A 24,179-nucleotide genomic window follows, 5' to 3' on the forward strand; every position below is an offset into this window, starting at 1 on the left:
AGTGCAGTTTTATTGTAGCCAAAAACATAGCAAGGAATATACCAGTCAAAAACGCACTTAAGACCATAATTTGATCATGACCTTGAGCTATGTTAGATTTTAATACATGTGAAGTTAACCGAGGTAGGCTGGGCATTTGAGATTAGAGAGGTTCTTTTAGTCATTTCATATTGCATAGATTCTATAAGGTATTGTGGTTGCAAGTGTTACAAAAGGCATCTCAAGCACTCACTAGTTGCAGGACATAAAATTATTAAACTTACTGTACTACATGCATTGAAGCTGCAAAATCCTACTTATTTCACACAGCACTTTGCACTGATCAGGCAGTATTAAAATGAGAAGTTTAGGTAAAGATAGCAGTCTAGTTTGGTGCACACGTTACAAGATAGCGCTGACTTTCGAGTGCAACCCATATAGATAGTGTTTCCCTTCCATTCCAGCTGTTCATAATGTTCTGAAATCTCTCCACTTCCTACCCTTTGGAGAAGCTCTCCTTTGCTCTCACAGCCATTGTGCACTGTGCAAAAGGCAGATCTTTCTCTCAAGCATCCAGCCTTGTCATGAATCGCTTCCACCTTCCTTTCGGTCTTCCAAATGCATACTCCAGTCATTCTGCAGCTACTCAAGGTATAGTTAAGCAGCTCCTTTCTCTATTCAAGTGTCCAGTAAAAGGATTAGCAAACCATGGAAGCGAAGGGTGAGGTGGGTCTCCCAGCATAACAGATAGAATTACAATACCATTAACGCCCATAGTGGCTTTGGAAGAAAAAATTCATTTCATTACAAAAAAACAGGGAAGTTTCTAAAGATCCTGGCCCCGAGGCACTTTCCAAACCATCCTACATTATGGTTAACAAGCCTGCCATAATGACCAAGAAGGCCTTGTATAATCATGGATAACTTTCTCTTTCTGTTGATTAATTCCAATGCCTGGTGGTGGGGTCAGGCATGTGGCTCCCATCAATGGCCCTTATGCAATATGGAAACCACAAGTGTTCAAAGCCATCAATAATAAAAATAATCTCCAAGGTTTATTATCCAGGATAGTAGCATCCTCTTAATAACAGCATACACTTCCATGACGACCACACCAGCAGTAGATTTACCAACACCAAATCGGTCAGCTTCTGGCCACCAGCAATCGGGGTGTTGAGGCTTCCAGACGGTGATGGCCACATGCCATTCCACACCGAGGAAGTCATTGGTGATCCAGCATTGCAAGCTGAGGATAAGGTCTGTGCAGGTTTCCAGAAAAGTGGCCTCTGCATCCTAAAGTTCTGCAGCCACTGCTGGTCAACCCAAGTCTGCAAGAGTGTCCTGTCTCACCAGTCAGTACAGGCTGGCTGAGCCCAGAAGTGGTGCTGTACTGAGTAAAGCCAATTCAGGAAAAGGTCATGTAGAAGTATTGGCCAGGTTTCACCCTCTTGCTCCTCCATCAGCATCCGCACGACATCGTGGTGGTTCCTGTGGTGACATCTCCTCCAAAGCCTGCATGAATTCCAATACATCTGGAGCACCCTGTTTGCATTAATGATGGTCAGAATCATCATCCTCAGCAGTGCTTTCTTCGTGCTGCCTGACAGCAGTTTGAAAAAAAATAATTTTTTTTTTAAACTCAGTTTGAAAATGATGCTGGCAAGATGTCTATTGCCTCCACTGCCAACCACATGCAGATAAAAATCAACTGTGTCTCATTTCTGTGCACACACAATCAGCACCATTATAAGGATTTCACAATGCATACAAGACATTTACATGGAAAATGCAAGTGATGTCAAAAGAAATTAAATATACTAGATTAGGGACATTTCTCAACCAATATAATGGTCTCCATTTAACTTTTGTTACAATTGGCTTTCACCAGTCAGCTTGCTCTTTAACTTCTTAATTACTGTTTACTAATAAAAGCCCTAAATGCTTAAAGATTTTACAATAGGTTTTCTAATAATGTTAATCCTCTATCACGAATTTTAGATTGTGAACAGTAATATTTCACCAAGAAAATCTTAATTTGAACCAGAAGTTGCTTTGATTTTTGTAATTTTATAATGTCATTGGTGAATGGCTGGAAAAATACATTAATCTTCCTGGTAATAAGGTCAGTTGTTTAAATAGAAAGAATACATAAATGACAAAGTCATTTTAAAATGAAGTTTTACCCTGAGAAGTGACCAAAGAAGAAATCTGCTCCCTGAATGTATTCAGGATTGTATCTGCTTAGTAAGACATGTTTTAAATCACATTTTACTCCCATCTTATTCTGTTCTCTCAAATTCTTATGATGTACCTAACACCATCATAGCCCTGCAAAGGCATCACATCTATAAGAAAGAGGGCTGTCTGTCTGTAGGCTCAGGAAAATAATGCAAAACCAGTTTACATGTGGGAAGTAGTCTTCACTTAGAGTTGCTCATGCCAAGCCACTGGCCAGGTGGCCTGGACAAGCTTAAGTACTACAATTCTTTAAAAAAAAAAAAAAAAAAAAAATTTAAAATAAAAGTTTGAGTCCTACCAAAAATGACAATTTAGGCCCTCCCCTCCTCTCCCCCCATAACTAGCAAATAGGTAAATAGATTTTTCAAGTCCTGAAATAACTAATCCTTACAACTCCCAAGTAAAGAAGGCAAGCAGGATTTCCTCTTTCATTTAATACAAAAGAAAAAAGCATACCCAAAGAAAACTGAAGAAGAGGTTGAGAGACTGTTTGCCTACAAATATATAGCATGCCAGGCAAAAGTATTAGAACTCAGACAACAGACAGTGTTGAAAGCATGTAATGGTTTTAGCACCTAGATGCTAGAGCTCTAGAAAAGCATCATCAGTCAGGGATATTCTCCTTTGGCTCAAGCAGCCAAACTGCTATTAGTATGTTTTTGATTCACATCCTAGGAGGGACAGAGTTCTCAGACACTAAGGAACATTAATAAAACACGTGAAGCCATCAGCTTAATTTCCTTAAGACCTGCTGGGGCTTCACAGAAAACCTATTTAGAAGTCACTTCCCTGATCCAAATTTTCCGGGGCTTTTTTAACGCAATTTGCCTTCACAGAAGATATTTCTTCCTCAAGAGGTCTTTTGTTCCTATGGCTTGTTGGTTCCATAATACCACACAGCCTTTGTTAAGTTCCCAGCTGGGACACCTGTGTATTGTGACAATAAGGACTGTTCGTTGAGTCATCCTTCTAAATGAAACAATAGTATCCCAACATCTGCTAAATTCTTGAATGCTGAGAAAAAATTAACCAGAAGTTCTCCTATTCAAATCAATTCAAAGGGAAGCTTCTAGCAGGTCCATCTCGTGCAGCAGAAGGAAACAAGGAGGTCAGCAGGATTCAGGAGCTCTGCCATATAAAGGAAATTTGTATTATGCAGAAGCAGCACTACTGCACCCTCCACCCCCATCCTCTTTCTTTCAGAGTGGGGGAGAGGGCCATTCGCAGTCTTTCCCAAAAGCCTGCTGAAGCACACCACCTCATATGTATCTCTCCTCATCTTTTCGTATTCTTTTTAGTTGAACAACTGACATTATGCTAGGAAGATTAATGTATTTATCCAGCCAGTCTCCAATGATGTTATGAAATTACAAAAAAATCAAAGCAATTTCTTGTACTGTGGTAGTATCTACATAGCATCCAATCACAGACTAGGACCTTATTGCGCTAGATACTGTACAACCACAGAGCAATGCCTTTTTAAACAACATACTCTATATCAGCCAGAAAGTTATGGCCCATTATGGAGAAGATCAAATGATATGCTCGCAATGGACCCTTCTGCTAGCTTTTAAAAATCTGTGCATCCATGGTTACGAAAATACCTTTCCACTTGTGACCAGAGTGCAAACTGAGCTACTGTCCCCTTCCTGAGCCTGCAGGCAGCGCTCCAGTGCATCTGCTGCTGCTCAGACCTCCCCCCACCAAAGGAGAAGACGTTTCATGTTTAGCAGCCCCTTACTAGCTACGGTCTGACAAAGAAAGGAGGACGCTCCGATGCAATATTGGGGCAGGTCCTGACACGAACCCCTCGTCCCTCCGCGCGCTGGAAGGCGGCCGGTGCCTCACCCGGGCAGGAGCCCCAGACCCTCTCAGATAACGAGGTGTCCGGGATACGTGCCCGGTACCTGCCATAGGGGCTGGAAAGAAGCTGGGTCCCTCCCCACCTACCCCCCTCACGCACACGCCAGCCCACCCCCGGCACCCCGCCCTCACACTCCCCCGCCCCCAGTCTTCCCCTACTCCCCGCCCAGCCCCCCCGTCCCCGACTCCCTGCCCCCCACACACCCAGCCCCCTCACTCACCGCCCAGCAGCTTGGGCACCTTCCCGATCCTGCCCGTGATCTCCGCTGTCAGCACCGCGAAGTCCTGCTCGTAGCCCTCGAAGTCGGAGGACATGGTAGCGGCAGGCGTCCGGGCCCGGAGACGGCGGCGGTAAGGAGAAGCCGGCCTCAGCTGCTCTGGGCCAAGGGGCTTCCGCGTTGTGCTGCAGCCAAAACCGTCCCTCCCGGCATCGGCAACCCCCGACCATGGTTCCGACACTGACCCTGACCCCGCCCCGATGCCGCCTTCCCCTGGAGCGCTGGGAGCTGCCCATCCCCCTCCCGCTTGCCCGCTGCGTCCCCGACCCAGGCCCAGGGAATAGTCTTCCCCTCAGGGGCCACGAACTGCGTCCGGAATCAACATCGGCAGGAGAGTTTCCCAGGGGACCCACTTCTGAGCGCAACCGCCAGGGCCGGAAAAAAAAGAAGTGAGGGCGGAAGGGAAGAGTCTTACTTCCGGGTCGAGTGAGAGCGCCCCCGGAAGTGTTTGGAAGCGCTCAGCGGGGCATGGCTTGGCCGGAGCTTTCGGAGGGGCTGAGGTGAGCAGCGGGAGGCGGCTGGGGAAAGAGGCTACAAGGGGATCCGGGGCTTGCGCGGGGAGGGGAAGGCTGCTCGGGGTGGGGAGGCCAAAGGGGTATCCAGGGCTGGAGGGGGAGGGGTGGCTACAGGGGGAATCCAGAAATGAGCGTGGGGAGGCCCCAGTCGGCTCCCTGCTCTGGGCTGGGCTCGGCTCCTAGCGGTTCGCGGGAAACGCAGTTCTGCCTTGCTGGGCTCGCGGGTGTGAGGGGAACCCGGGACGGGCAGGCCGGCAGGCCCTGCGATGGGGGCCCCCATTGGATGTGGGAGCCAGAGTTGGGTGCTCAAATGTCTTCTCCCAATAGTCTGACCGTAGCATCTGGAGAAGGTAATCCAGCTCTCTGGTCTGGGAGCAGGACAGGCTCTGCTGAAGGCCTGCTGAATGCTGCTGCTTATTGTCGCAGTTACTGCCTCTCTGGCTCTTCAGAGACCGCTTCCCTTCAGTAGAAATGCTGTCAGTGGCTGCTGGTCTCCTGCTGTATGTGCACTGAGCTGTTAATCCTGTGATGTAGTTCTCTTGTGAGAACTTCCAGTTATCCCAAATGACTGATGTGGTGTTTCATGATTTTAACAGATATTATTGCATTTTATAAGTATAATAGAGACACCTATTCAAGGATCTAGGTACTCTCTCATTAATATCACAATAAAATCAAAGCAATGGGAAAGTAATCATTTCATAGGAACTTGGTTTAAGTGACAACACAACTCCCCGGGCTGTGCATTGAATTCTGTCATTGCACTTGACTTACAAAACACATTTTGTTTTCATTTATTTTGAAATTCTATTTCTGTGTTTCTAGGTCAAGCAGAGAACCAAACTGTCCTCTTGAGATGGATGTGAAGAGCTCTTACAACTGATGACTCTTCCAAACATTAGAAATGTCTAGATCACAGCTAACTATCTGGTATTTGGAGGCATGACCATTATTGGAGATATGAAAACTTATGACAAATGGAAAACTGTAGTTAAAAATAGGAACGTTGAATATTATTTGAAATAGGAAAATACTCTTCTTCAAAATGGGTGCACTGTGTTCAGTTATCAGGTTTGAGAATCTCCAGGAACTGAAGAGACTCTGTCACTGGGGCCCCATCATAGCCCTTGGTGTGATAGCAATATGTTCTACTATGGCTATGATAGATGCTGTTATGTGGTATTGGCCTTTGGACACAACAGGAGGAAGTGTGAATTTCATCATGCTCATAAACTGGACCGTCATGATTCTTTACAATTACTTCAATGCCATGTTTATTGGCCCTGGATATGTTCCTTTAGGATGGAAACCGGTAAGGAAACAAAATAAACTTTCACTAATAGTTAATTTTCATGATGAAATCTTAATATTAATCTTTGCTAGGAGTCTGGCAATACAGAAATTAAACTCAAACCTCGCTTGCCTTGTCAGCACAGATTAAGAAATTCTGTGAAAGTAGCATGTTGTAAGCCAGGAGTGTCAAACTCATTGGAAGGACAGGGCTGGATTCCATTTCAATACAATAAATGCGTTGGTGTATAAATTCAGGATAGTATACTATCCAAAATATGTTATAGAAAATTCTCTGATGTCAGTAGGAGGTTTCCACAGAGATCAAGGAAGAGAATATGATTTTATGTAGTAATTAAACGTTTGATTATTATTTCTTGTCTTTTTGGTAAGTGCTTTCTTGTCATATTGCTCAGTGAGAAAATCCGTCCTTTGGGCATCCGCTAGCTCTGCCTTTTGTTTCTCTTCCTTCGCCATCAGCTTTTCGGTTTCTACCCTCTTCTCTGTTCTTGTGTCCGAATTTCCTTCGCTCCAGCAACTCCCAGTTTCCAATCCAATGTGCTTCAGTCCCACCTTTTATCCCCATTCCATCTACTAAAATGATGAGTGGTTAAATAATTCATGTGGACTCTGCAGTGTTGTTGTTGGCTTTATTGTTGATACTTCAATCAGATTAATAGGGAACAGTGGTGTTCTCTGAATCATTGTTTCAGGCTGTTTGTACACTCATGCAGACGTCACTGTATCTATTACACTTGGTTCACATTTGGAAGATTATCTGCAGTCATGAAGATTAGAAAAATTAGCTTTAATTTTAAAAAAAGAAGTTAGATTCTGGTGAATGTGAATATGTTATGTGGGCCGTATAAATACATCAGGTGGGCTGGATCCAGCTCCATGGCCATATGTTCAACACACTTCTATAAGCTAAGGTAGGAGGTTGCATTTCTTTTGTTCTCAGTTGACAATCTCCTCAAGCTAATTGAAAAAGTATTCACACACAATCGAAGGGCAGAGGTATAATTAGGGTGGCCAGGGGCCTGTTTTCAACAGGGAAGTCCAGTCGAAAAGGGGACCTGACTGTGTCCTGTCAGACCAGACACTTGAAATCCGGTTACTGCAGGTGGGGAGGTGCCAAGTCATCACCCACGCCAGCCCCTACTTAGCCAGGGCTGCCTCGTACCTGTGTCGGTTGGCTACAGCTCCCAGCCTCCGCTTCGCAGGTGAGTTCCTCCCAACCAGGACATAGGTGTGGGAGAGAAGGGAAGAGCAGCGAGCGATGGGGGGAATGGGGAGCAAATGAGGGTAGGGCCTCAGGGGGAAGAGGCAAGGCGGGGCGGGGCCTCAGGGAAAGGCTAGCGTTCAGTTTTTAAATATTACAAATTTGGCAACCCCAGGTACAATGTTTGAAGGCAGTGGGCCAGAATCTTATTCACCAGTGTGCCCGTGGGGTGGTCATGGTTCTGGCTTTACAATGCTTTTCAATAGAAAGGTGAGGGAGGGGGACCCTAAAGCTGCCCTAACAGGGTAGCTGGGCATTCTACTTTATATAGGGAAATCACAGGCTTTATGCCATCCCCCTTCTGGCCCCTTCTCTTTCTCTAGAGAGCATTTTGGGTTGACAGGGAGGTTGGCTGGAACTCCTTGCACTCTTGATCACTGGTAGCATAAAATACCCTTACAGGCCATTACCAGTTGGCATAAATTAGAGCAGCCCTAGGGTTGCTTTAACCTCCTTCGGGATCCGGATTGGTCCAGAGCTGAGAGAGGAGGGAGAAAAACAGAGATATAAATAGAAGCAAATTTCTAAGGATTCAACGCTGCCAGTTGTTCCACACAGGTTGACCTGCGCAGAAGCCTGTTTGTGCAGAGTAATTTGCAGGGTGAGGGCCTACATTTTTCGGGCGGAAATTTATTTCTTTTGTAAAGCATTACAATTAACAAAGAGTTAATTGGAATGGTAGCCAAAAGTTTTGTTGTTTTCTCTCATACACCCTTCTACCTACCATTTAAAAAGGGTGGAGACCAACCACACCGAGACAAAGCAAAGCACAGACGCATCATAGTCAGTATGAAAGTGCTAAGGCATACTCTGCTAGTGGAATTACATATTTGTTTCTGATATGCCTCTTCTTATGCTTAAAGGAAAAATCTCAGGACTGCATGTATGTCCAGTACTGTAAAGTGTGCCAGTCTTACAAGGCACCACGTTCACACCACTGCCGAAAATGTAACAGGTACAGTCTTCCTTGTGTTCCTTTTTGTTCTTGGCTTAAAGCAATTTATGATTTTAATGGTGAGTTATTCATGTTTACTGTTTGGAGTATTGCACTGTGTATAGTGCAGGAACTTCCATTTTTAGAACAGTGTGCTGGTTTCCAATGTCAAAATACACTGCTTGAAAATGGAAATGAATTTCTCTAACTGTTCTGACAATAGAGAGCATATATGGTTAAAACAGCCATCTTTAGATATGCTTATTTTTTTTAATTTGAATATTAGTTCCCATTAAGAATTTTTTAAATTGGAAAGTATTTGGATAGTGGGGTGGGTGGGCAAAAGCATCTGGGAAACTTTCATCTCCTGGTGAGCCTCTCCCCCCACCCCCCCAAAAAACCCCAAACATCTACTTTTCATTTACTTCAGGAATGCTGATTTGAGTGAGGGCCCAGTTCTTCCATCTTTATTCCTGGATAAACTGTTGACTTTAATGGGAATCTTGGGCTGGAAGTTTGTGAAATCTTTGTCAGGAAACAAGAGCTAATTTTTTTTTTTGTAAGCATACCCAAAAACCTGCTGGTTCAGCATAATAAACCCATTGTATAAACTTTCTAAGTCACAGTGAACTGCCACTTCATAAATCTTTCAGTTGCTTTGTTTCAAGTTTAAATAGTTTTGTCAGAGCACAAATAGCTGCTCTGGATGAGAATGTGGCTTGAAAGATGCACAAATACTTGTAGCCATCTGCAGTACAGTATGTATTTACAGTTCACTTGTTTAGCTCAGCAGTGCCTGATCTGAAAACCATTTGAGAACATAAAAGAAGGAAGTTACAGCATACCCATAGATTTATTTCTATTAACGTTTGCTGCGTTAAATTGAGTCCATTTTATCAAGGCTGTGTTGAGCTCCATCATTGTGTGCTTTACAGGAAGTAAGGAGTCTGAAACTGAGGGATATAATTGTATGTACATTAGTATATGATTCCTCTTTTAAAAAACGTAAAATTAGACTCCTGTCTACAAGTTACTGTTTTTTCCAAGAACAATTGATTGTGAAAGAGATGGCAGAATTTTAGTAGTATTCGCTTGAACTATGAAGTTCTGTTAACAGTTAAGCTTTCACAAAAGAAAATATTTGAAGAATTTAGACAATCAGTAGAGCATACTTAACTTTTTCATAACTTTAACTTTGTGAGTAAACTCTAAACTTTTCTAAGGTAAGGGGACTAGCTGCAGAGAATTGACCATGGTTCTCAAACTAATTATCAGAACCTGTTTCTTTTACACTGCTGAAGTATATTGGTCTGTTAGAGCCCAGTCCATCACTCTGAAACCTGGTTTACACACACAGTTTCAATGATACATATAAAAATCACACTTATAATTGTCTTGCATAATGACAGGTTTCAGAGTAGCAGCCGTGTTAGTCTGTATTTGCAAAAAGAAAAGGAGTGCTTGTGTCACCTTAGAGACTAACAAATTTATTTGAACATAAGCTTTCGTGAGCTACAGCATTGAGTGAGTTAAAGCATTGCATCCGATGAAGTGAGCTGTAGCTCACGAAAGCTTATGCTCAAATAAATTTGTTAGTCTCTAAGGTGCCACTAGTACTCCTTTTCTTTTTACTTATAATTGTATTTCCTTAAACTGATGCAACTTTATGTATGGACATTCTTATAGCAGTTTAATTTGTATCTGTAGGCACAAGCTAAATCAATATAACCCATTTTAAACTGATATATGAATGCCCACAAGGGTTTGTATTCATTTAACTAAAGAGTGTTTTAAACTAATTTTAACTTAAATCGGTGCAATTTGTGTGTGTGGGTTTTCCAGAAGCTTTTAAACTAAACTTAACGGGACACTGTAATTTTGAAAATGACACTTCCATATGCAAATTTTATATCTACTGTTCTTACAATTAAGCTTACAATCTAGCTGAAAGAGATTAAAGAAAAATGTTTTTCCCCTCTGGTTTTTCAGATTGTTTACTTTGGGTATTTGTATAGTCCACTATTTTGTTGATGGTGGCTCTATTGGCTCTGCAATGTGGTATTTACCAGCGGCAGAGCTGAAAGCAAAAAAAACAGCAAGTGGGATCGTGGACAGAGAGAAAGAGGAACTGGGAAGGGCAGTGCCTGGGGATGTCCTGTGTGGCTCCTATAGACGCTTCTACATCTGCAGAGGAGTTGAAAAATCCTTTTTGTTTTTTTTAAGAGTTCTAAGCCATAAAGGTGCTCTGTTAGAAACTGATTATTGTGAAACTAGTTATCATTTAATAATTAAAGTTGTACCTTTAAATGAAAACAAAAAAGAAATTGCGAGGGGGGGGTGGGTGGAGGACCTATGCATCCTTTAGCTGTTTACTGTCATATCCAGGTGTTTCGTGTAAATTCAAATATGATCAAAATTAGAGAAGCAGCCAGTACATATGAGGATGGAACGAAACTGCAGTGACCTGGACAGATTAGAAATGTGGGCACTGCAGGCAACATAGAGATCTAGTACACACCTAGGGAGGGGAATTAAAGATACAGAATAACGCATCCAACCGAACAGCGACACCCATTGCTTTAAAATTGGTTTATTTTCATTTTTACTCTCCTAATAATACCTTTTTCACATAATCAAAAATTGGAGCTGTCACATGGAAAGCAGGGAGTCAGGACTCGGGGGGGAAAGATGGAGATTGTTTCATGGATTGTCGTTTAAAAAATTGAAAACTAGAGGGCTGGATGATCAACTAAATCTTCACCTTCTCTAATTTCTATGATTCTAGGCTGTTTTAGAGGAAACTCAAGTAGGCTTTAATGTATGGAGGGAGAGTTGCCAGAAATTTAATTTGCTTTTTATTTAAGTACTTCTGATATACAGTCCAGTGAAATATCATTAGAGTTCTTGAATGATAACAGTAAATTTTTTTTATTCTTAGGTGTGTGATGAAAATGGACCATCATTGTCCGTGGATCAATAATTGTTGTGGGTATCAGAATCACGCATCCTTCACTCTGTTTCTCCTTTTAGCTCCACTTGGATGTATCCATGCTTCTTTCATTTTTGTTATGACCATGTACACTCAGCTTTATAACAGGGTAAGAAAATACATTTGAATGTTCAAAGCATTGTTTAAAGTAAACAGTGGAAGTAAAGGTGCCCCAACCCTCTGTAATCTGTCCTTTTTTCTGTCATTCCTCACAGTCACTGTGTTTTCCTCCCACTTTGTTTCTTTATTGACTGGATACAGCTTCTGGGTAGCACTTTTGGGAGTCAGGTCATTTTTTGCTTTATGCTTTGGAGGGTGACCAGGTCAGTCATCTTTTGCTTTTTTTCTGCCTGGTGCCAGAAGTCAGGAGATTTTTCCCTTGTGTTCAAGAACAGACTAGATTGATTATCTCAGGAACAGTCTAAGACTGAAAATAACCTAAAGCAATTTAATTTAAATCAAGAGAAATTCAAATAGAAAAGCAGTATTTGCCATGGAATTCTTCCCTTTTCACAGAATTATGTTTCCAGTTCTAAGCTTTCATTTTAAAACACAGTTGTTTCTAGCTTGCGTGGTTGTGAAGAAAAGCTTGAAAATACCAGTTGAGTGTAACTGGCAAAAGGACCTCTGCTGAGTTTGCAGGCAACGCGAAGCAATAGCATGTAGATGTGTGACCTGCCCCCTTCATCATTTTAGGTTGTTTTTTTAAACCTACAGGTGCAAACCTGTGCCATATTGTAAACAGAAAATGTGTGGACACCATAATACTTATCTGAAGTTATCAAAGAATTTCTACTAGTGTGCCACAGAATTTAGAGAATTTGTTGTAGAATTTAGGACCAGCTTGCTATGGAGTCCACAGGATAGTGAGTGTATGTAGTTCTCTAGAGTATAAGCTTTTAATCTAACAAAGACCTACTTCTGGCAAAGAACAAACGTGTGAAAAAATTTGAGAAAGTCTACGCGTGTGTCTTTTAGGAATCACTGTTACTGCATTAAAAACCTTAGCAGAGGCTTGAAGTCAGGTTTCTTATTGGTAACTTGTTTTGTTTCAGGCATTGGAAAATAACAACAATTTAATCATATTTTCCATTAATAGATATCTTTTGGGTGGAGTTCTGTAAAGATTGATATGAGTGCAGCCAAAAGAGACCCACTTCCTATTATTCCTTTTGGATTGTCTGCATTTGCTGCATCTTTATTCGCGTTGGGACTGGCATTAGGAACAACCATAGCAGTTGGTATGTTGTTTATTATCCAGGTGAGTTTAACAGCTTTTGTCACAAACAGCTAAAGGCTGTAAGATTTACTGGGGTGGTTATTGATGTAAATTGATGAACATAAGAATTACCATACTCGGTCAGACCAATGGTCCATCTAGCCCAGTATCTTGTCTTCTGGCAGTGGCCAATGCAACATGCTTCAAAGGAAGTGAACAAAACAGGGCAATTATCAAGTGATCCATCCCCTGTCGTCCAGGCCCAGCATCTGGCAGTCAGAGGCTTAAGGTCATCCAGAGCATGGGGTTGCAACCCTGACCATCTTGGCTAATAGCGATTGATGGACCTATCCTCCATTATATTATCCTCCATTATTTAATTCATTTTTGAACCAGTTATAGCTTTGGCCTTCACAACATCCCCTAGCAATGAGTTCCACAGATTGACTGTGCATTATGTGAAGTAGTACTGCCTTTGTTTCTTTTAACCTGCTGCCTATTAATTTCATTTGGTGACTCCTGATTCTTGTGTTATGTGATGGGGTTAATAACACTTCCTTATTCGCTTTCTCCACACCATTCATGATTTTATAGAGCTCTATCATATCCCCCCTTACTCTTCTCTTTTCTAAAATGAATAGTCCCAGTCTCTTTAATCTCATCTGGAGAGAGATTTTGTTACCCTTCTCTGTAGCTTTTCCATTTCTTATATATAGTTTTTGAGATGGGGCAGCCAGACCTGCATACAGTATTCAAGGAGTGGGTGTACCATGGCTTTATATACTGGCATTGTGATATTTAGTGTATTATTATCTATCCCTTTTTTAATGGTTCCTAATGGAAGAGGAGGAACAGAATTTAGCATTAAAATTAAAACTGTTTCCAACTTTGTGTGCAACTCTTCTTTTAATTTTTCTTTTTGCGCTGTTTCATTTCCTCCCTCATTCCTTCTATCATTTTTTTTCTTTCACTGAAGAATTTAGGGAGTGTAATCTAATGGGTAGAGAGGATTTGGGAGTCAGAAGTCCTGGGTTCTGTTCCCAAAAAAGTAAATCAGTTAACCTCTCTCTGTCTCAGTGTCCCCATCCTTGAAATAAAGATAATAATGGGTATTGTGGTGATTAATTTTTTGTTTTTCAGGTGCTTTGAGATCTTCTGATAGGAGTGGTACAAGTACAAAGTATTACATTTTAGGCCTCCCCTATTATGCACAATATACCTTTTTAAGAGTATGTCTACATTGCAAGTGAAGGTATGATTGGAGCTGGGGTAGGCATATGCAAGCTAATTTTAGAATAACATGGATAACTAGAGTAGTGAAGATGTGATGGCATAAGCTTCAATATGCGCTAGAAACCCAAGTACGTACCAGGGTTCCCAGCGGGCATATACTCGGGCAGCTAGCCCATGCCACCACATCTTCACTACCATGCTACAATCACACATCCACCCTATAAGGATGGGATTAGAAAACATTTTATTCATGCTGAGTGTTGATATTTGTAATATTTTATAAATTGCCATGAACTTTTAACCTAAACATTTTCCGATGGTGTTGGAATGACTGTTAGTTAAATGAAGTACTGTTTGCCCGGTTGATGTACTTCCTAGATGTAGTCCATGCCAACTTCCTTTAATTCTTTTACTTTTTTTAGATGAAAGTCATTCTGAGGAATAAAACTTCAATCGAATCATGGATTGAAGATAAGGTAGGCTTTAATTCTAGTACACCCTGCAGTATATTCTATCATGACACTACTGCACAGTATATTCATCTCTCTTTTATTATTTTGCGCCTCTGACTTTAAACCAAGGTATTGTTGCCCTGTAAAACATTGTTTCAGGTCACCGCAGATTTAAACTTGCCTACAAAACACAGTTGGACCCAAGAGTCACTGAAACATACCTAAATAGAAGACAAACTCTCCTATGCCCCTTTTATTTGGGACGTAGGAGATGAACCTGGAAAATAAATTATTTCCCTTTGGACAGTTGCACTACCTGAAGCGTGTGGCTCTGTATCTGGAACTAAAGATGACCTTCCTCAATTATCTCTTTATCCAGGCATGCCACTTTGTTGTCACACGCCCTCACCCATTCTGGCATCGGGGCCACTTTTGACCTCATCTAGGAGATAAGTTAAAACAAGTATTTTTGTGCTTTCTTTTATGACTACTTCATTCAGTATGGAAAGCCCTCCCTAAACTAATCCATAAGGCTATTACCTTCACCGCCTTTAAATCCCTCCATGAGACCCACTTTTTCTATAACACCTAACAAGAAATCAGCCAACTAACAACAGCTAAAATGTGAGGATGTCAGTGATGGTGATACTTTTTTTAAAAAACAACATAAGTACTTGGAACCACCAAACTGTGCACCTAACTGACCTATTATCATCGTCTTTCCACTTCCTCTTGTTTGTCACATTCACTTGTTATTTCTTGTCTTAAATGGAACTGTAAGCCCCTTAGGACAGGGACTGTATGTTACCATAGTACCTAGCACAGTAAGGCCCTACGTGTTTGCACAGAAGCTAGCACAATTGGGCCTTAATCCTAATTTGAGTCTTTCAGCGCAACCACGGTACAAATAAAAAATGAGGCTCCAAGTCTGGCAGCTTCATATTAAAATGAAGTAGAGAACCTTCTGGGTGCAAACACAGAGTCATAGTGGTAAGACTCTCTGCAAGTACAGATTGTACAGTTTTCATAAAGTAGTAATATGTTCCTGTTGAAAACTACACACCCACAGAAATCTGTTTAAATTTCAAACTGCCCAAACTGTGCAGTATTAAATATATTTTATACTTCTGTGACTACCACTAGATGTCACTATTACTTAAAGAATTAAAAGTCGTTAGATAATAAAAGAGAAAATTTAGAATGTACATGTATGTGAAATCATTTGAGAGGTGTGGACATTATTTCAAATAATACCAAACTGCACACACATCTTGAAAGTTATGATATAATCTGAAAAGTCCATGAATTCTAAGTTATGCAACACATTGTACCAAGTTTTGAAAATTGGCCAGACATCAGCCTTTTTAAAACTAGCTCACACTATGGTCCAAATATTTGCTTATCAGTGATGTATCTAACTGATGCTATTGCTAGGTGTCATAGGGTAACTGGCCCCTTTAAGAGAGGGTCTAGGGTCCCGTGCACCGTTGACTGATTACCTGCTGCCCAGTTGAACTTAAGGGAAGGTGCCTGGGCCTTACAAAAAGGGAAGTGGTTGCAACCAGGGGAAAAGGGAAGAGAGCTGCTGCTGAAAAGGGCTCAGCAGGGAAGCAGCTGGGGAACCTGTTGGAGGACTGGCCTGAGAGTCCAACGAACACAGGCCCAAGAAGGGGGCCTGTGCACCCCGCTGACTGCATGCAGAGGGCCTGAGCAGAGCCTGGGAGCGGGCTAATAACTGTGCCTAATGGAGAGGCTTGGAGCCAGACTCAGGCAGGAGGTGGGAATGTGCTCTACTGCCAGGAGCTGGGACTGGACAACCGGATGGAACACTCAATATATGCCCTGTTCTGTTCATTCCCTCTGAAGCATCAGGCTCTAGCCACTGTCAGAAGACAGAATATTGGGCTAGATGGATTATTCGTCTGACCCAGTATGGCCATTTTCATGTTCAGTGGGAGACTGGGGTGGAGGAGACTTCACTGTGGAAAGAAAGCAGGTTTGTGACCAGACATAAGCCCCTGTGGATTATTCCTGGGAATCTGTGAAGGGAATGAGGCAAGAGCCTCCTTGCACGACTGCCATGCTGTGTGGGGGTGTGTGTGCGCGTGCATGCATATGCATGCATGCACCCGGTGACTGTACGGATACTATAAAAGAGTAAAACACATTCCAAAGTACAACAATTATTGTATACGAGGCTATAAAATGTCACAAACTAGGGAAACTCTAGCAGGATTTCACGGTCTCTCTCACATTCTTGGCCTTATGGCACTGTAGGGCCTGTAAAACCCTACTCTTGGCACACTTAATTTTTGCTGTTAAGTCATGTTGTGTTGTGGGGTTTTTGTTTTTTTTAATGTCATGTATGTGTTTTCTGTGTGCAGGCCAAAGACAGAATCCAATATTACAAAACGGGAGAGATCTTTATTTTTCCTTATGACATGGGAAGTAAATGGAAGAACTTCAAACAAGTGTTTACGTGGTCAGGGATTCCTGAGGGAGATGGCCTCGAATGGCCAGTAAGAGAAAGCTGTCATCAATATACTTTGACAGTAAGTATTCTTCTCAGATCTCGCCACTATTTTCCACTTACACACACCCCTCAGATGTCTGCTTACTTTCACACATTATGAATCTGTTTTTAAATAACCCCACACACAGCTAACTATATCACAGATACAATGGAAATATAAGCTCTGTCAAATCCTCCCCCAGCTGTAATATAGTAGATTCAAAATGGTTAATTTTGTGTTTAAGAACTTTAAATGCCCATCATACGACTTCATGTTTGCTGTTAAGTGTCGCTATACTTGACTTTATTTTGCATGGATTAAATCTGTTTCTATTTTTCATTTAAATTGAATTCCTACTGAAAAAATGAATAAAAGGTGTGCGTGAGTTTTTTCTTCCTACCCTCAGTTTTCTTCCAAGAAACGTTAAATGTAGCAGTTCCAGCTGGCTTAGTCGTCATTGCCCATCTAACTTGTGTGTGTAACTTTTCCTCACAATTCCAGTACAACCTATTCAGATTTCTGCGGCGTCTCCAATTGAACTGTTTGGTCAGAGAAAATGGATATAGAAATAGGGTGTCTAGTGTAAAAGTATATCAAAAGTTTTAGAAGACCTTTATTTTTCTTATAAATGACTACTGTATTCGGTAAATAAATCTTTAACTTTTTGCCTTGTATACCTTGATGAAACTTTAAATATGCTGTAAACAGTATAACAGATTTATCAGTGCAGAATAATATACCATTTATTTTCATACTTCACACTTTTATATAAGACTTTTGATTAACTCAGCCTCACTTAACAAAAGTGTGTTGTTGTTGTTTTTTATTTTATTTCATAATCTGATTAAGGAAGCATCTCTTCATTTATATCTTATTATCCTAATTTAAATTACCCTGTATTTTAAATTGCTCAGCCCTAGGAAGCAGTATCTGCTAACAGTGTAATTCACTCTTTCACTGCGGGCTTATCTTTATAGCTATAAATTATTCTTTTTGCTACTACTAAAACTATCATGTAGTATTTGTTTTGCAACATTTAAATATCGACATCTCATTTTAACATAATGGAATAAATTGTAAATTTTGTCCTTGTGAATGCTAATGGATTGACAGGCACTGACCATATTAATCCATTAAAATAGTTATAGCATGGATATCAGCAGTGTAAACTTCCTGTGCACCTCTCCTTTAAAGTGCCTCTACCCTGTTATGAAGGGACTTCTAGGCGGAAGTTCAAGTTCTTGGTGTCTGCTAAGAAAGACAGCCATCAAAAGTGACAATTACCTGAGGAGCTACTCTGGTTTTATTATTTGATACTAAACACTTTCTTTGCCTCTACACTGACAATAAAAGCTAACCTCTCCAGTATTTACTTAGAACAGGTGTAGGTAAAGCAAGTGGTACTTATAATTGCAAACTAGTATGTCCCACTATGGATCAGTTTTTAAGCCTGGGGGGTGTGACAGGGTCAGGCCAGATAGCTACAGGAGAGTAATAGAAGGCAGATATATTAGCCCCAGGTTAAGTAGGTCCCTTTTCCCTGGGTCAGGTAACAGGAAGGTTCCAGAACAATCAAGAACCTTCTGGAGACAGTTAAGACAGACAGCACTAGGAGCTGAGAGTGAGAACGCGGACTGTTGGAGGACTGAGAAGTACAAGCATTATCAGACACCAGGAGGAAGGTCCTATGGTGAGGATAAAGAAGGTGTTGGGAGGAGGCCATGGGGAAGTAGCCCAGGGAGTTGTAGCTGTCGCCCAGCTGTTCCAGGAGGCACTCTAGACAGCTGCGTTCCACAGGGCCTTGGGCTGGAACCCGGAATAGAGAGCGCGCCCAGGTTCCCCCCAAACCTCCCAACTCCTGGTCAGACACAGGAGTTGACCTGGACTGTGGGTTCATGAAAACGGCCAAACTGAGGGCTGTCGTGAAGCTCCAAGGTGAGCAAATCTGCCAATAAGCGCAAGACCCACTAAGGTAGAGGAGGAACTTTGTCACAGGGGAAAGAGCGCTTAAAATGAGTCTATTAAATAAAGCAGGCATGCAATCCAAAGGATCCCTTTGGTAATCTAATTGTGAGAATCTGGAAATATTCAGATGCTGTGGGGATGAGTGTGGTATAAGAACTTATATAGAATAGAAACTCCTTTAAAAAGTGGAAGTTAAATCCTGGTGAGGACAATAGAAAGGAGCATAAACTCTGTCAAATGAAGTGTAAAAATACAATTAGGAAGGCCAAAAAAGAATTTGAAGAACATCTAACCAAAGACTTAAAAAGTAATAGCAATTTTTTTTTAAGTACATCAGAAGCAGGAAGCCTGCTACACAACCAGTGGGACCAGTGGATGTTCGAGATGCTAAAGGGAGTACTCAAGGATGATAAGGCCATTTCAGTGAAACTAAACTAATTCTTTGCATCAGTCTTCATGGCTGATTCTCAAACCTGAGCCATTCTTTTCAGGTGACAAATCTGAGGAACTGTCTCAGATTGAGGTGTCATTAGAGGACATTTTGGAAGAAATCGATAAACTAAACAGTAATAAGTCACCAGGACCAGATGGTATTCACCCAAGAGTTCTGAAGGAACTCAAATGTGAAATTGTAGAACTACTAACTGTAGTCTGTAACCTATCATTTAAATCAGCTTCTGTACCAAATGACTGGAGGATAGCTAATGTGATGCCAAAGGGCTCACATTAAAAAGGGCTCCAGAGTTGATCCCAGCAAATACAGGCCGGTAAGCTTGACTTCAGTATTGGGCAAACTAGTTGAAACTATAGTAAAAAAACAAAATGGTCAGACACATAGATGAACATCATTTGTTGGGGAATACTCAACATGGTTTTTGCAAAGGGAAATCATGCCTCAGGAATCTACTAGAATTCGAGCGAGTCAACAAGCATGTGGACAGAGGGGATCCAGTGGATATAGTGTACTTAGATTTTCAGAAAGCCTTTGACAAGGTCCCTCACCAAAGACTCTGAAGCAAAGTAAGGTGTCATGGCATAAAAGGGAAGTTCCTCTCATGGATTGGTAACTGGTTAAAAGATAGAAAACAAAGGGTAGGAATAAATTATCAGTTTTCAGAATGGAGAGAGGTAAATAGTGTTGTCCCCCAGGGCTCTGTACTGGGACCAGTCCTGTTCAACATATTCATAAAGAATCTGGGAAAAGGGGTAAACAGTGTAGTCGCAAAATTTGCAAATGATACAAAACTACTAAAGATAGTTAAGTTCCATGCAGACTGCAAAGACCTACAAAAGGATCTCTCAAAACTGGGTGACTGGGCAACAAAATGGCAGATGAAATTCAATGTTGATAAATGTAAAGTAATGCACATTGGAAAACATAATCCCAATTATACGCATAATCAAAAAACAGTCAAAAAACGTGAACTGAATGTTGGGAATCATTAAGAAAGAGAGAGATAATAAGACAAAATATCATATGGCCTCTATATAAATCCATGTATGCTCACATCTTGTATACACTAAAACTAAAGCCAAGGCCCAGTCTTCTTGATCGTTCAGTAAGTGTGCTTCCTTTTGGACCGGTAAATGTCATCTTCTGCATTGTGAATGAAAATGGGTTTGGGATCAGACTTTTTTAGTTCTTGTGCACATTTATAATAATCTGTTAACTAATGGATGGGTTAACTATTTGATGGCTAAATGTCAATAGTGCTAACTAAAGGAGGTGTTCAATTTGGTGACCCGGCATCACTGAAGTCAACTAGATTTTGTTGTTCATTGGAATGAACAACAAATGGGAATGGGAGCGGGCCCTTAGACACAATAGTGATAGAGAAAAGGAAAGTCCATGAAGGTCTCAGCTCTTAAATCCAGCTTTACCCCACAGATAAAGCTTCTAAAGCAGAGTGTCCATAAATAGACTTTAAATGAGAGGAAATAGATTTCAGGGTACTATTTAGTTTGTATTTAAAATTGGTAAGTGCTCTTATACTAAATGCCGCCTTAAACTCCTGTTTATAATCTTTTGCAGATAGAGCAATTGAAACAAAAAGCAGACAAGCGAGTAAGAAGTGTAAGTATTTCTGTATTGCTTGGAGTCTAACATGTTTCCCATGTTAATAAATGTAAGTTATTACTGGTATAGTAGTTCTTGGTAAAATGGAGCTTTAATTCTACCCATCCAGTTTAACACTTTGGAAATACAAATTTTGATTTCTCACAGAAACAGAGAGCTGCAATCCTATTTAATTCAAATATTGATCTCATTTTACACTAAATTCTTACTCTCTAGATTATATTCGATAAGCAGGAGAGTCAAGTACTATATACCCAAGGCACACACATGCATCCATGACAATACAAGATAAGGATGACTCCAATCTTCTTTTTTTAAACGGTTAACATAGACTTTAGAGTGGCTGTGACAGTAGTTGTCATTACACATCAGATTCTCAGTATGCTTGAATTGATTTTAGTATGAAATTAAGGCTAATGGAAAAGTGAGACTGACAGCAAAGGAGTGACTTCTTGCACTACAACACGACTGTGATCTCTTTAAATTGGCAGGTGCGGTACCGAGCAGTAGAAGATTACAGTGGTGCCTGCTGCCCTGTGACTAAAGGTGTCAAAACATTCTTCACAACCCCATGCACTGAAGAACCAAGAATTGCACTGTGGAAAGGGGATCTGATTTTGGCCACTAGAGGCTTAAAGTTAGTGGCTTTATACATTTAAACTTGATGGAGAGAAGTGTGTGTGACTTAGCCCTACTGTCTAATGAATATATTTGCACCTTTTTCAGACACTGGATGTATGGAGACAAAGTTCTTGACTCAGCTTCTGACGGTACAAAGCAATTACTTTTAATTATTTTTCAAGAAGCAAATCTGTGTTACAGTTTTAGCAGTATAGTCTAGGTTGGTGCACCGTGCAAGGATAAAAAACATAAATTAGATAATTCCATTAATGAAAATATGGTAAATAGTAAATATTAATCCTCAGAATATAGAACTGACATACATTCAGCTGCAAAAAACACCCAGCAAACCGATCCAACTTTTTTGACTATTAACATCTGATAGGTACTCCAGGTTTTATAAAGGAATAAAGTCTGTAGTTTCACTCTGTTTAATAAATTCTACAGAAACATATCCTGGATGGTATTAAGAGGCTCATTCTGTAATTTGGTAAAACCCTATTAAACAGAGATTTGATGAATATGTCACTGCATGTTTCTCCGAACAAAAAAACCCTCCCTGTTGTCATGGTTATCATTTTATTTCTGGTATTTAGAGGGCAATGATTTGTAAACCTTCTAAATAAATAGTTTAGTTAAAAATATATATATATATACCAAATGCAAATAGACTGCTCCAACATCTGGAGCTTGTTAGTGTCCCTGAATCAAGACTGATTCTAAGTCCATGTCTTATGAACCATCATAACTATAAACAGTGTTAATTCTACAGAAAATTAATTTCTAACAAGTTGTATCAGATTTTAGAGTGAGGTAGTTCTGACTGTCATCTTGCTATACGTAACTCCATCTGTACTTAAATTCCAATGACTTTTTTTAGCAGCTTATATCTCAAACAGTTAAGAATTAATACTTTATAATGGAAAAGCAGCTTCAGAATAGAAATGTCTAAGTTCCAAATGTTGGCTGCTCTGAATCAGACTGGAAACAAGGAAAGATGGGGATAAGTTATGATGATGTGTGCCTTTCTTGGAAGGTTTGAGACTGCCTAGGGCTAGACATGCTTTGGCATGTAACTCCAGTAAACTTTTCCAAACACTGATCCTAAGCCAGTCATCAGAGTGAGTAATGTCAAGTCCTGCATTTTGAGGATTACATGATGTTTATCCATTAGAATGAATACACAGGAGGATCCCTGGTAAATGCTATATTATAGCTAATTGATATATCTTTTCTTACCACCAGCTGGAATGAGAGTCAGAGGCTGGTTCCCAAGGAAATGTGTGGAAAAATGCCTGTATGACTCTGAAATGGATCAACCATTGGATGGAGAGAAGAAAAATAGATAGCTGTCTTGTCATCTTTATGAATAAATGGAAATGTTCCTTTCAGACCACAGTCCTTTACTTGAAATCTTCTGTATATTACTTTAGACTTATGCAGGAAATATGGTGTGAAAGTGACTTCTTTTTCTCATAATTAAAGGGTACCCTAGTGCCATGGTTTGCATATATTTTTATTAATGTTTTTATAACTGAAGAAGCCATTCCACATAGATGCCTTTGAGATACAAAGGTTTTTCCACCGTAGGACAGATTTGATTGTGTTTTCTTTACTGTTTAAATGAAGGATTTTTTTAATTGCAGACTGAGGGACCTTTTATTTCTAAATTTTTCCACAACAGTATCTGTGGCTAATGCATGCCGCTTTTCCTTTGTATATTACTTGGCTGTGTGTCCCAAGTGCCCCCTGAAAGCTATAGAGTCAACTTTGAATTCAAATGCAAGTATGATTTGCTACCCGTGACTTTTAATAATGTGACTTTTGTCAATCACAAATAAACAATGTGTATTCTGTAGATGTGTATTCTGATTGTGCATTTAAATGTTTAAAATGTCACACTGGTCAATTTACAGGTGCAAAAATGGGAAAAGATCGGGATCTGAAAGGAACTTACAGTGATGGAGCTTTTAGAGATAGGAAGATCAAGAATTGAAACATTCTCCACTACTAACTTACCAATGTCCTCTGTATACTCTGGTAAGGGAGCAAAGTCCACCTAATTAACGGCACAGTAATGGAGTTAGCAGCACCTCTGTTTCCTCTCTGGTCGGAGCACCCACCACAGGGGCCGGGCCTTGTGCCCTTACTTGTCTCAGGGTGGAATTTCATAATTCCTTCACTCCTAGGCTGGGACTGGGACCACTGCCCCGTATAGATCAACTGTTTATCAGCCTGCAGGGCAACAGGTTTTGGGATCCTGTGATTGGTGATTAACATCCTTCTTACTACAAAGTGATTTTATTTAGCGGTTAGAAAAAAACCCTCAGCCAATGATTTATGCTAAGCAGGATGCATGTTTTAAAGTGTTAAACATTCCATAATGATAGCCTAGGTAGGCTTAGCTACTTAACACACCTCCAAGTTCCACTGTCTGAGTTCTCTTTTGTAGCCAGTGGGAATCCTTTTAAAGCCAGCAAGGGTTTTTTGTTCTCCTAGAGGCTGTTCTGGGAGCTGTTGGTCAAATCAGTGGCAGGGGGATGAGAGCTGAGAGAGTGTCATTAGACCCCCTTGAGTCCCTTAAGTAGAAGCAGTTTGGACCAGTTTGAACCATCTTCTCCTTCTGGGATCATCCCCAATAGTCATCTATTAGGAAGCACTGAGTTAAAGCTATATGTAGACAGCCAGGCCACTATATAATAGAAACAAATTTAAGAGCACTCCTATACTT

The 24,179-nt window shown here is 40.8% G+C and overlaps 2 protein-coding genes across 5 annotated transcripts in view; one reads left to right on the forward strand and one right to left on the reverse strand.

Annotated features, from left to right (window-relative positions):
* The window catches only part of VTI1A (vesicle transport through interaction with t-SNAREs 1A), a 356,160-nt gene extending 351,661 nt beyond the window's left edge, over positions 1-4,499 (reverse strand). For all 3 annotated transcript variants that reach the window (XM_074959349.1, XM_074959348.1, XM_074959347.1), the window contains exon 1: positions 4,302-4,499. In XM_074959349.1, coding sequence (XP_074815450.1) covers positions 4,302-4,395 — 94 coding nt within the window. In that variant the 5' untranslated portion in view covers positions 4,396-4,499. The remainder of the gene's footprint in view (positions 1-4,301) is intronic.
* A 272-nt stretch (positions 4,500-4,771) lies between these two features.
* ZDHHC6 (zDHHC palmitoyltransferase 6) lies at positions 4,772-23,249 on the forward strand. 2 transcript variants are annotated; one of them, XM_074960054.1, is made up of 11 exons: positions 4,772-4,858; positions 5,699-6,185; positions 8,309-8,400; positions 11,318-11,477; positions 12,468-12,629; positions 14,243-14,296; positions 16,657-16,824; positions 20,783-20,824; positions 21,319-21,464; positions 21,554-21,597; positions 22,694-23,247. In XM_074960054.1, exons 2-11 carry the CDS (start codon positions 5,919-5,921, stop codon positions 22,795-22,797), a joined length of 1,239 nt encoding a protein of 412 aa, XP_074816155.1. In that variant the 5' UTR covers positions 4,772-4,858; positions 5,699-5,918; the 3' UTR covers positions 22,798-23,247. The 2 variants fall into 2 exon arrangements, with proteins under 2 accessions (XP_074816155.1, XP_074816156.1); XM_074960055.1 differs by lacking the exon at positions 21,554-21,597 and having other exon boundaries at positions 22,694-23,249.
* The last annotated feature ends 930 nt before the right edge of the window (positions 23,250-24,179 follow it).

The sequence above is a fragment of the Natator depressus genome, chromosome 7 (assembly GCF_965152275.1).
Source record: "Natator depressus isolate rNatDep1 chromosome 7, rNatDep2.hap1, whole genome shotgun sequence".
Lineage (NCBI taxonomy): Eukaryota > Metazoa > Chordata > Testudines > Cheloniidae > Natator > Natator depressus.

Bases quoted from the DNA above. Each gene is read 5' to 3' on its own strand.
- ZDHHC6 (XM_074960054.1), top strand. From the start codon at position 5,919: ATGGGTGCACTGTGTTCAGTTATCAGGTTTGAGAATCTCCAGGAACTG. The intron at 6,186-8,308 runs GTAAGGAAACAA...TTATGCTTAAAG, and splicing joins TTCCTTTAGGATGGAAACCG to GAAAAATCTCAGGACTGCAT. The intron at 8,401-11,317 runs GTACAGTCTTCC...TTTTATTCTTAG, and splicing joins CACTGCCGAAAATGTAACAG to GTGTGTGATGAAAATGGACC.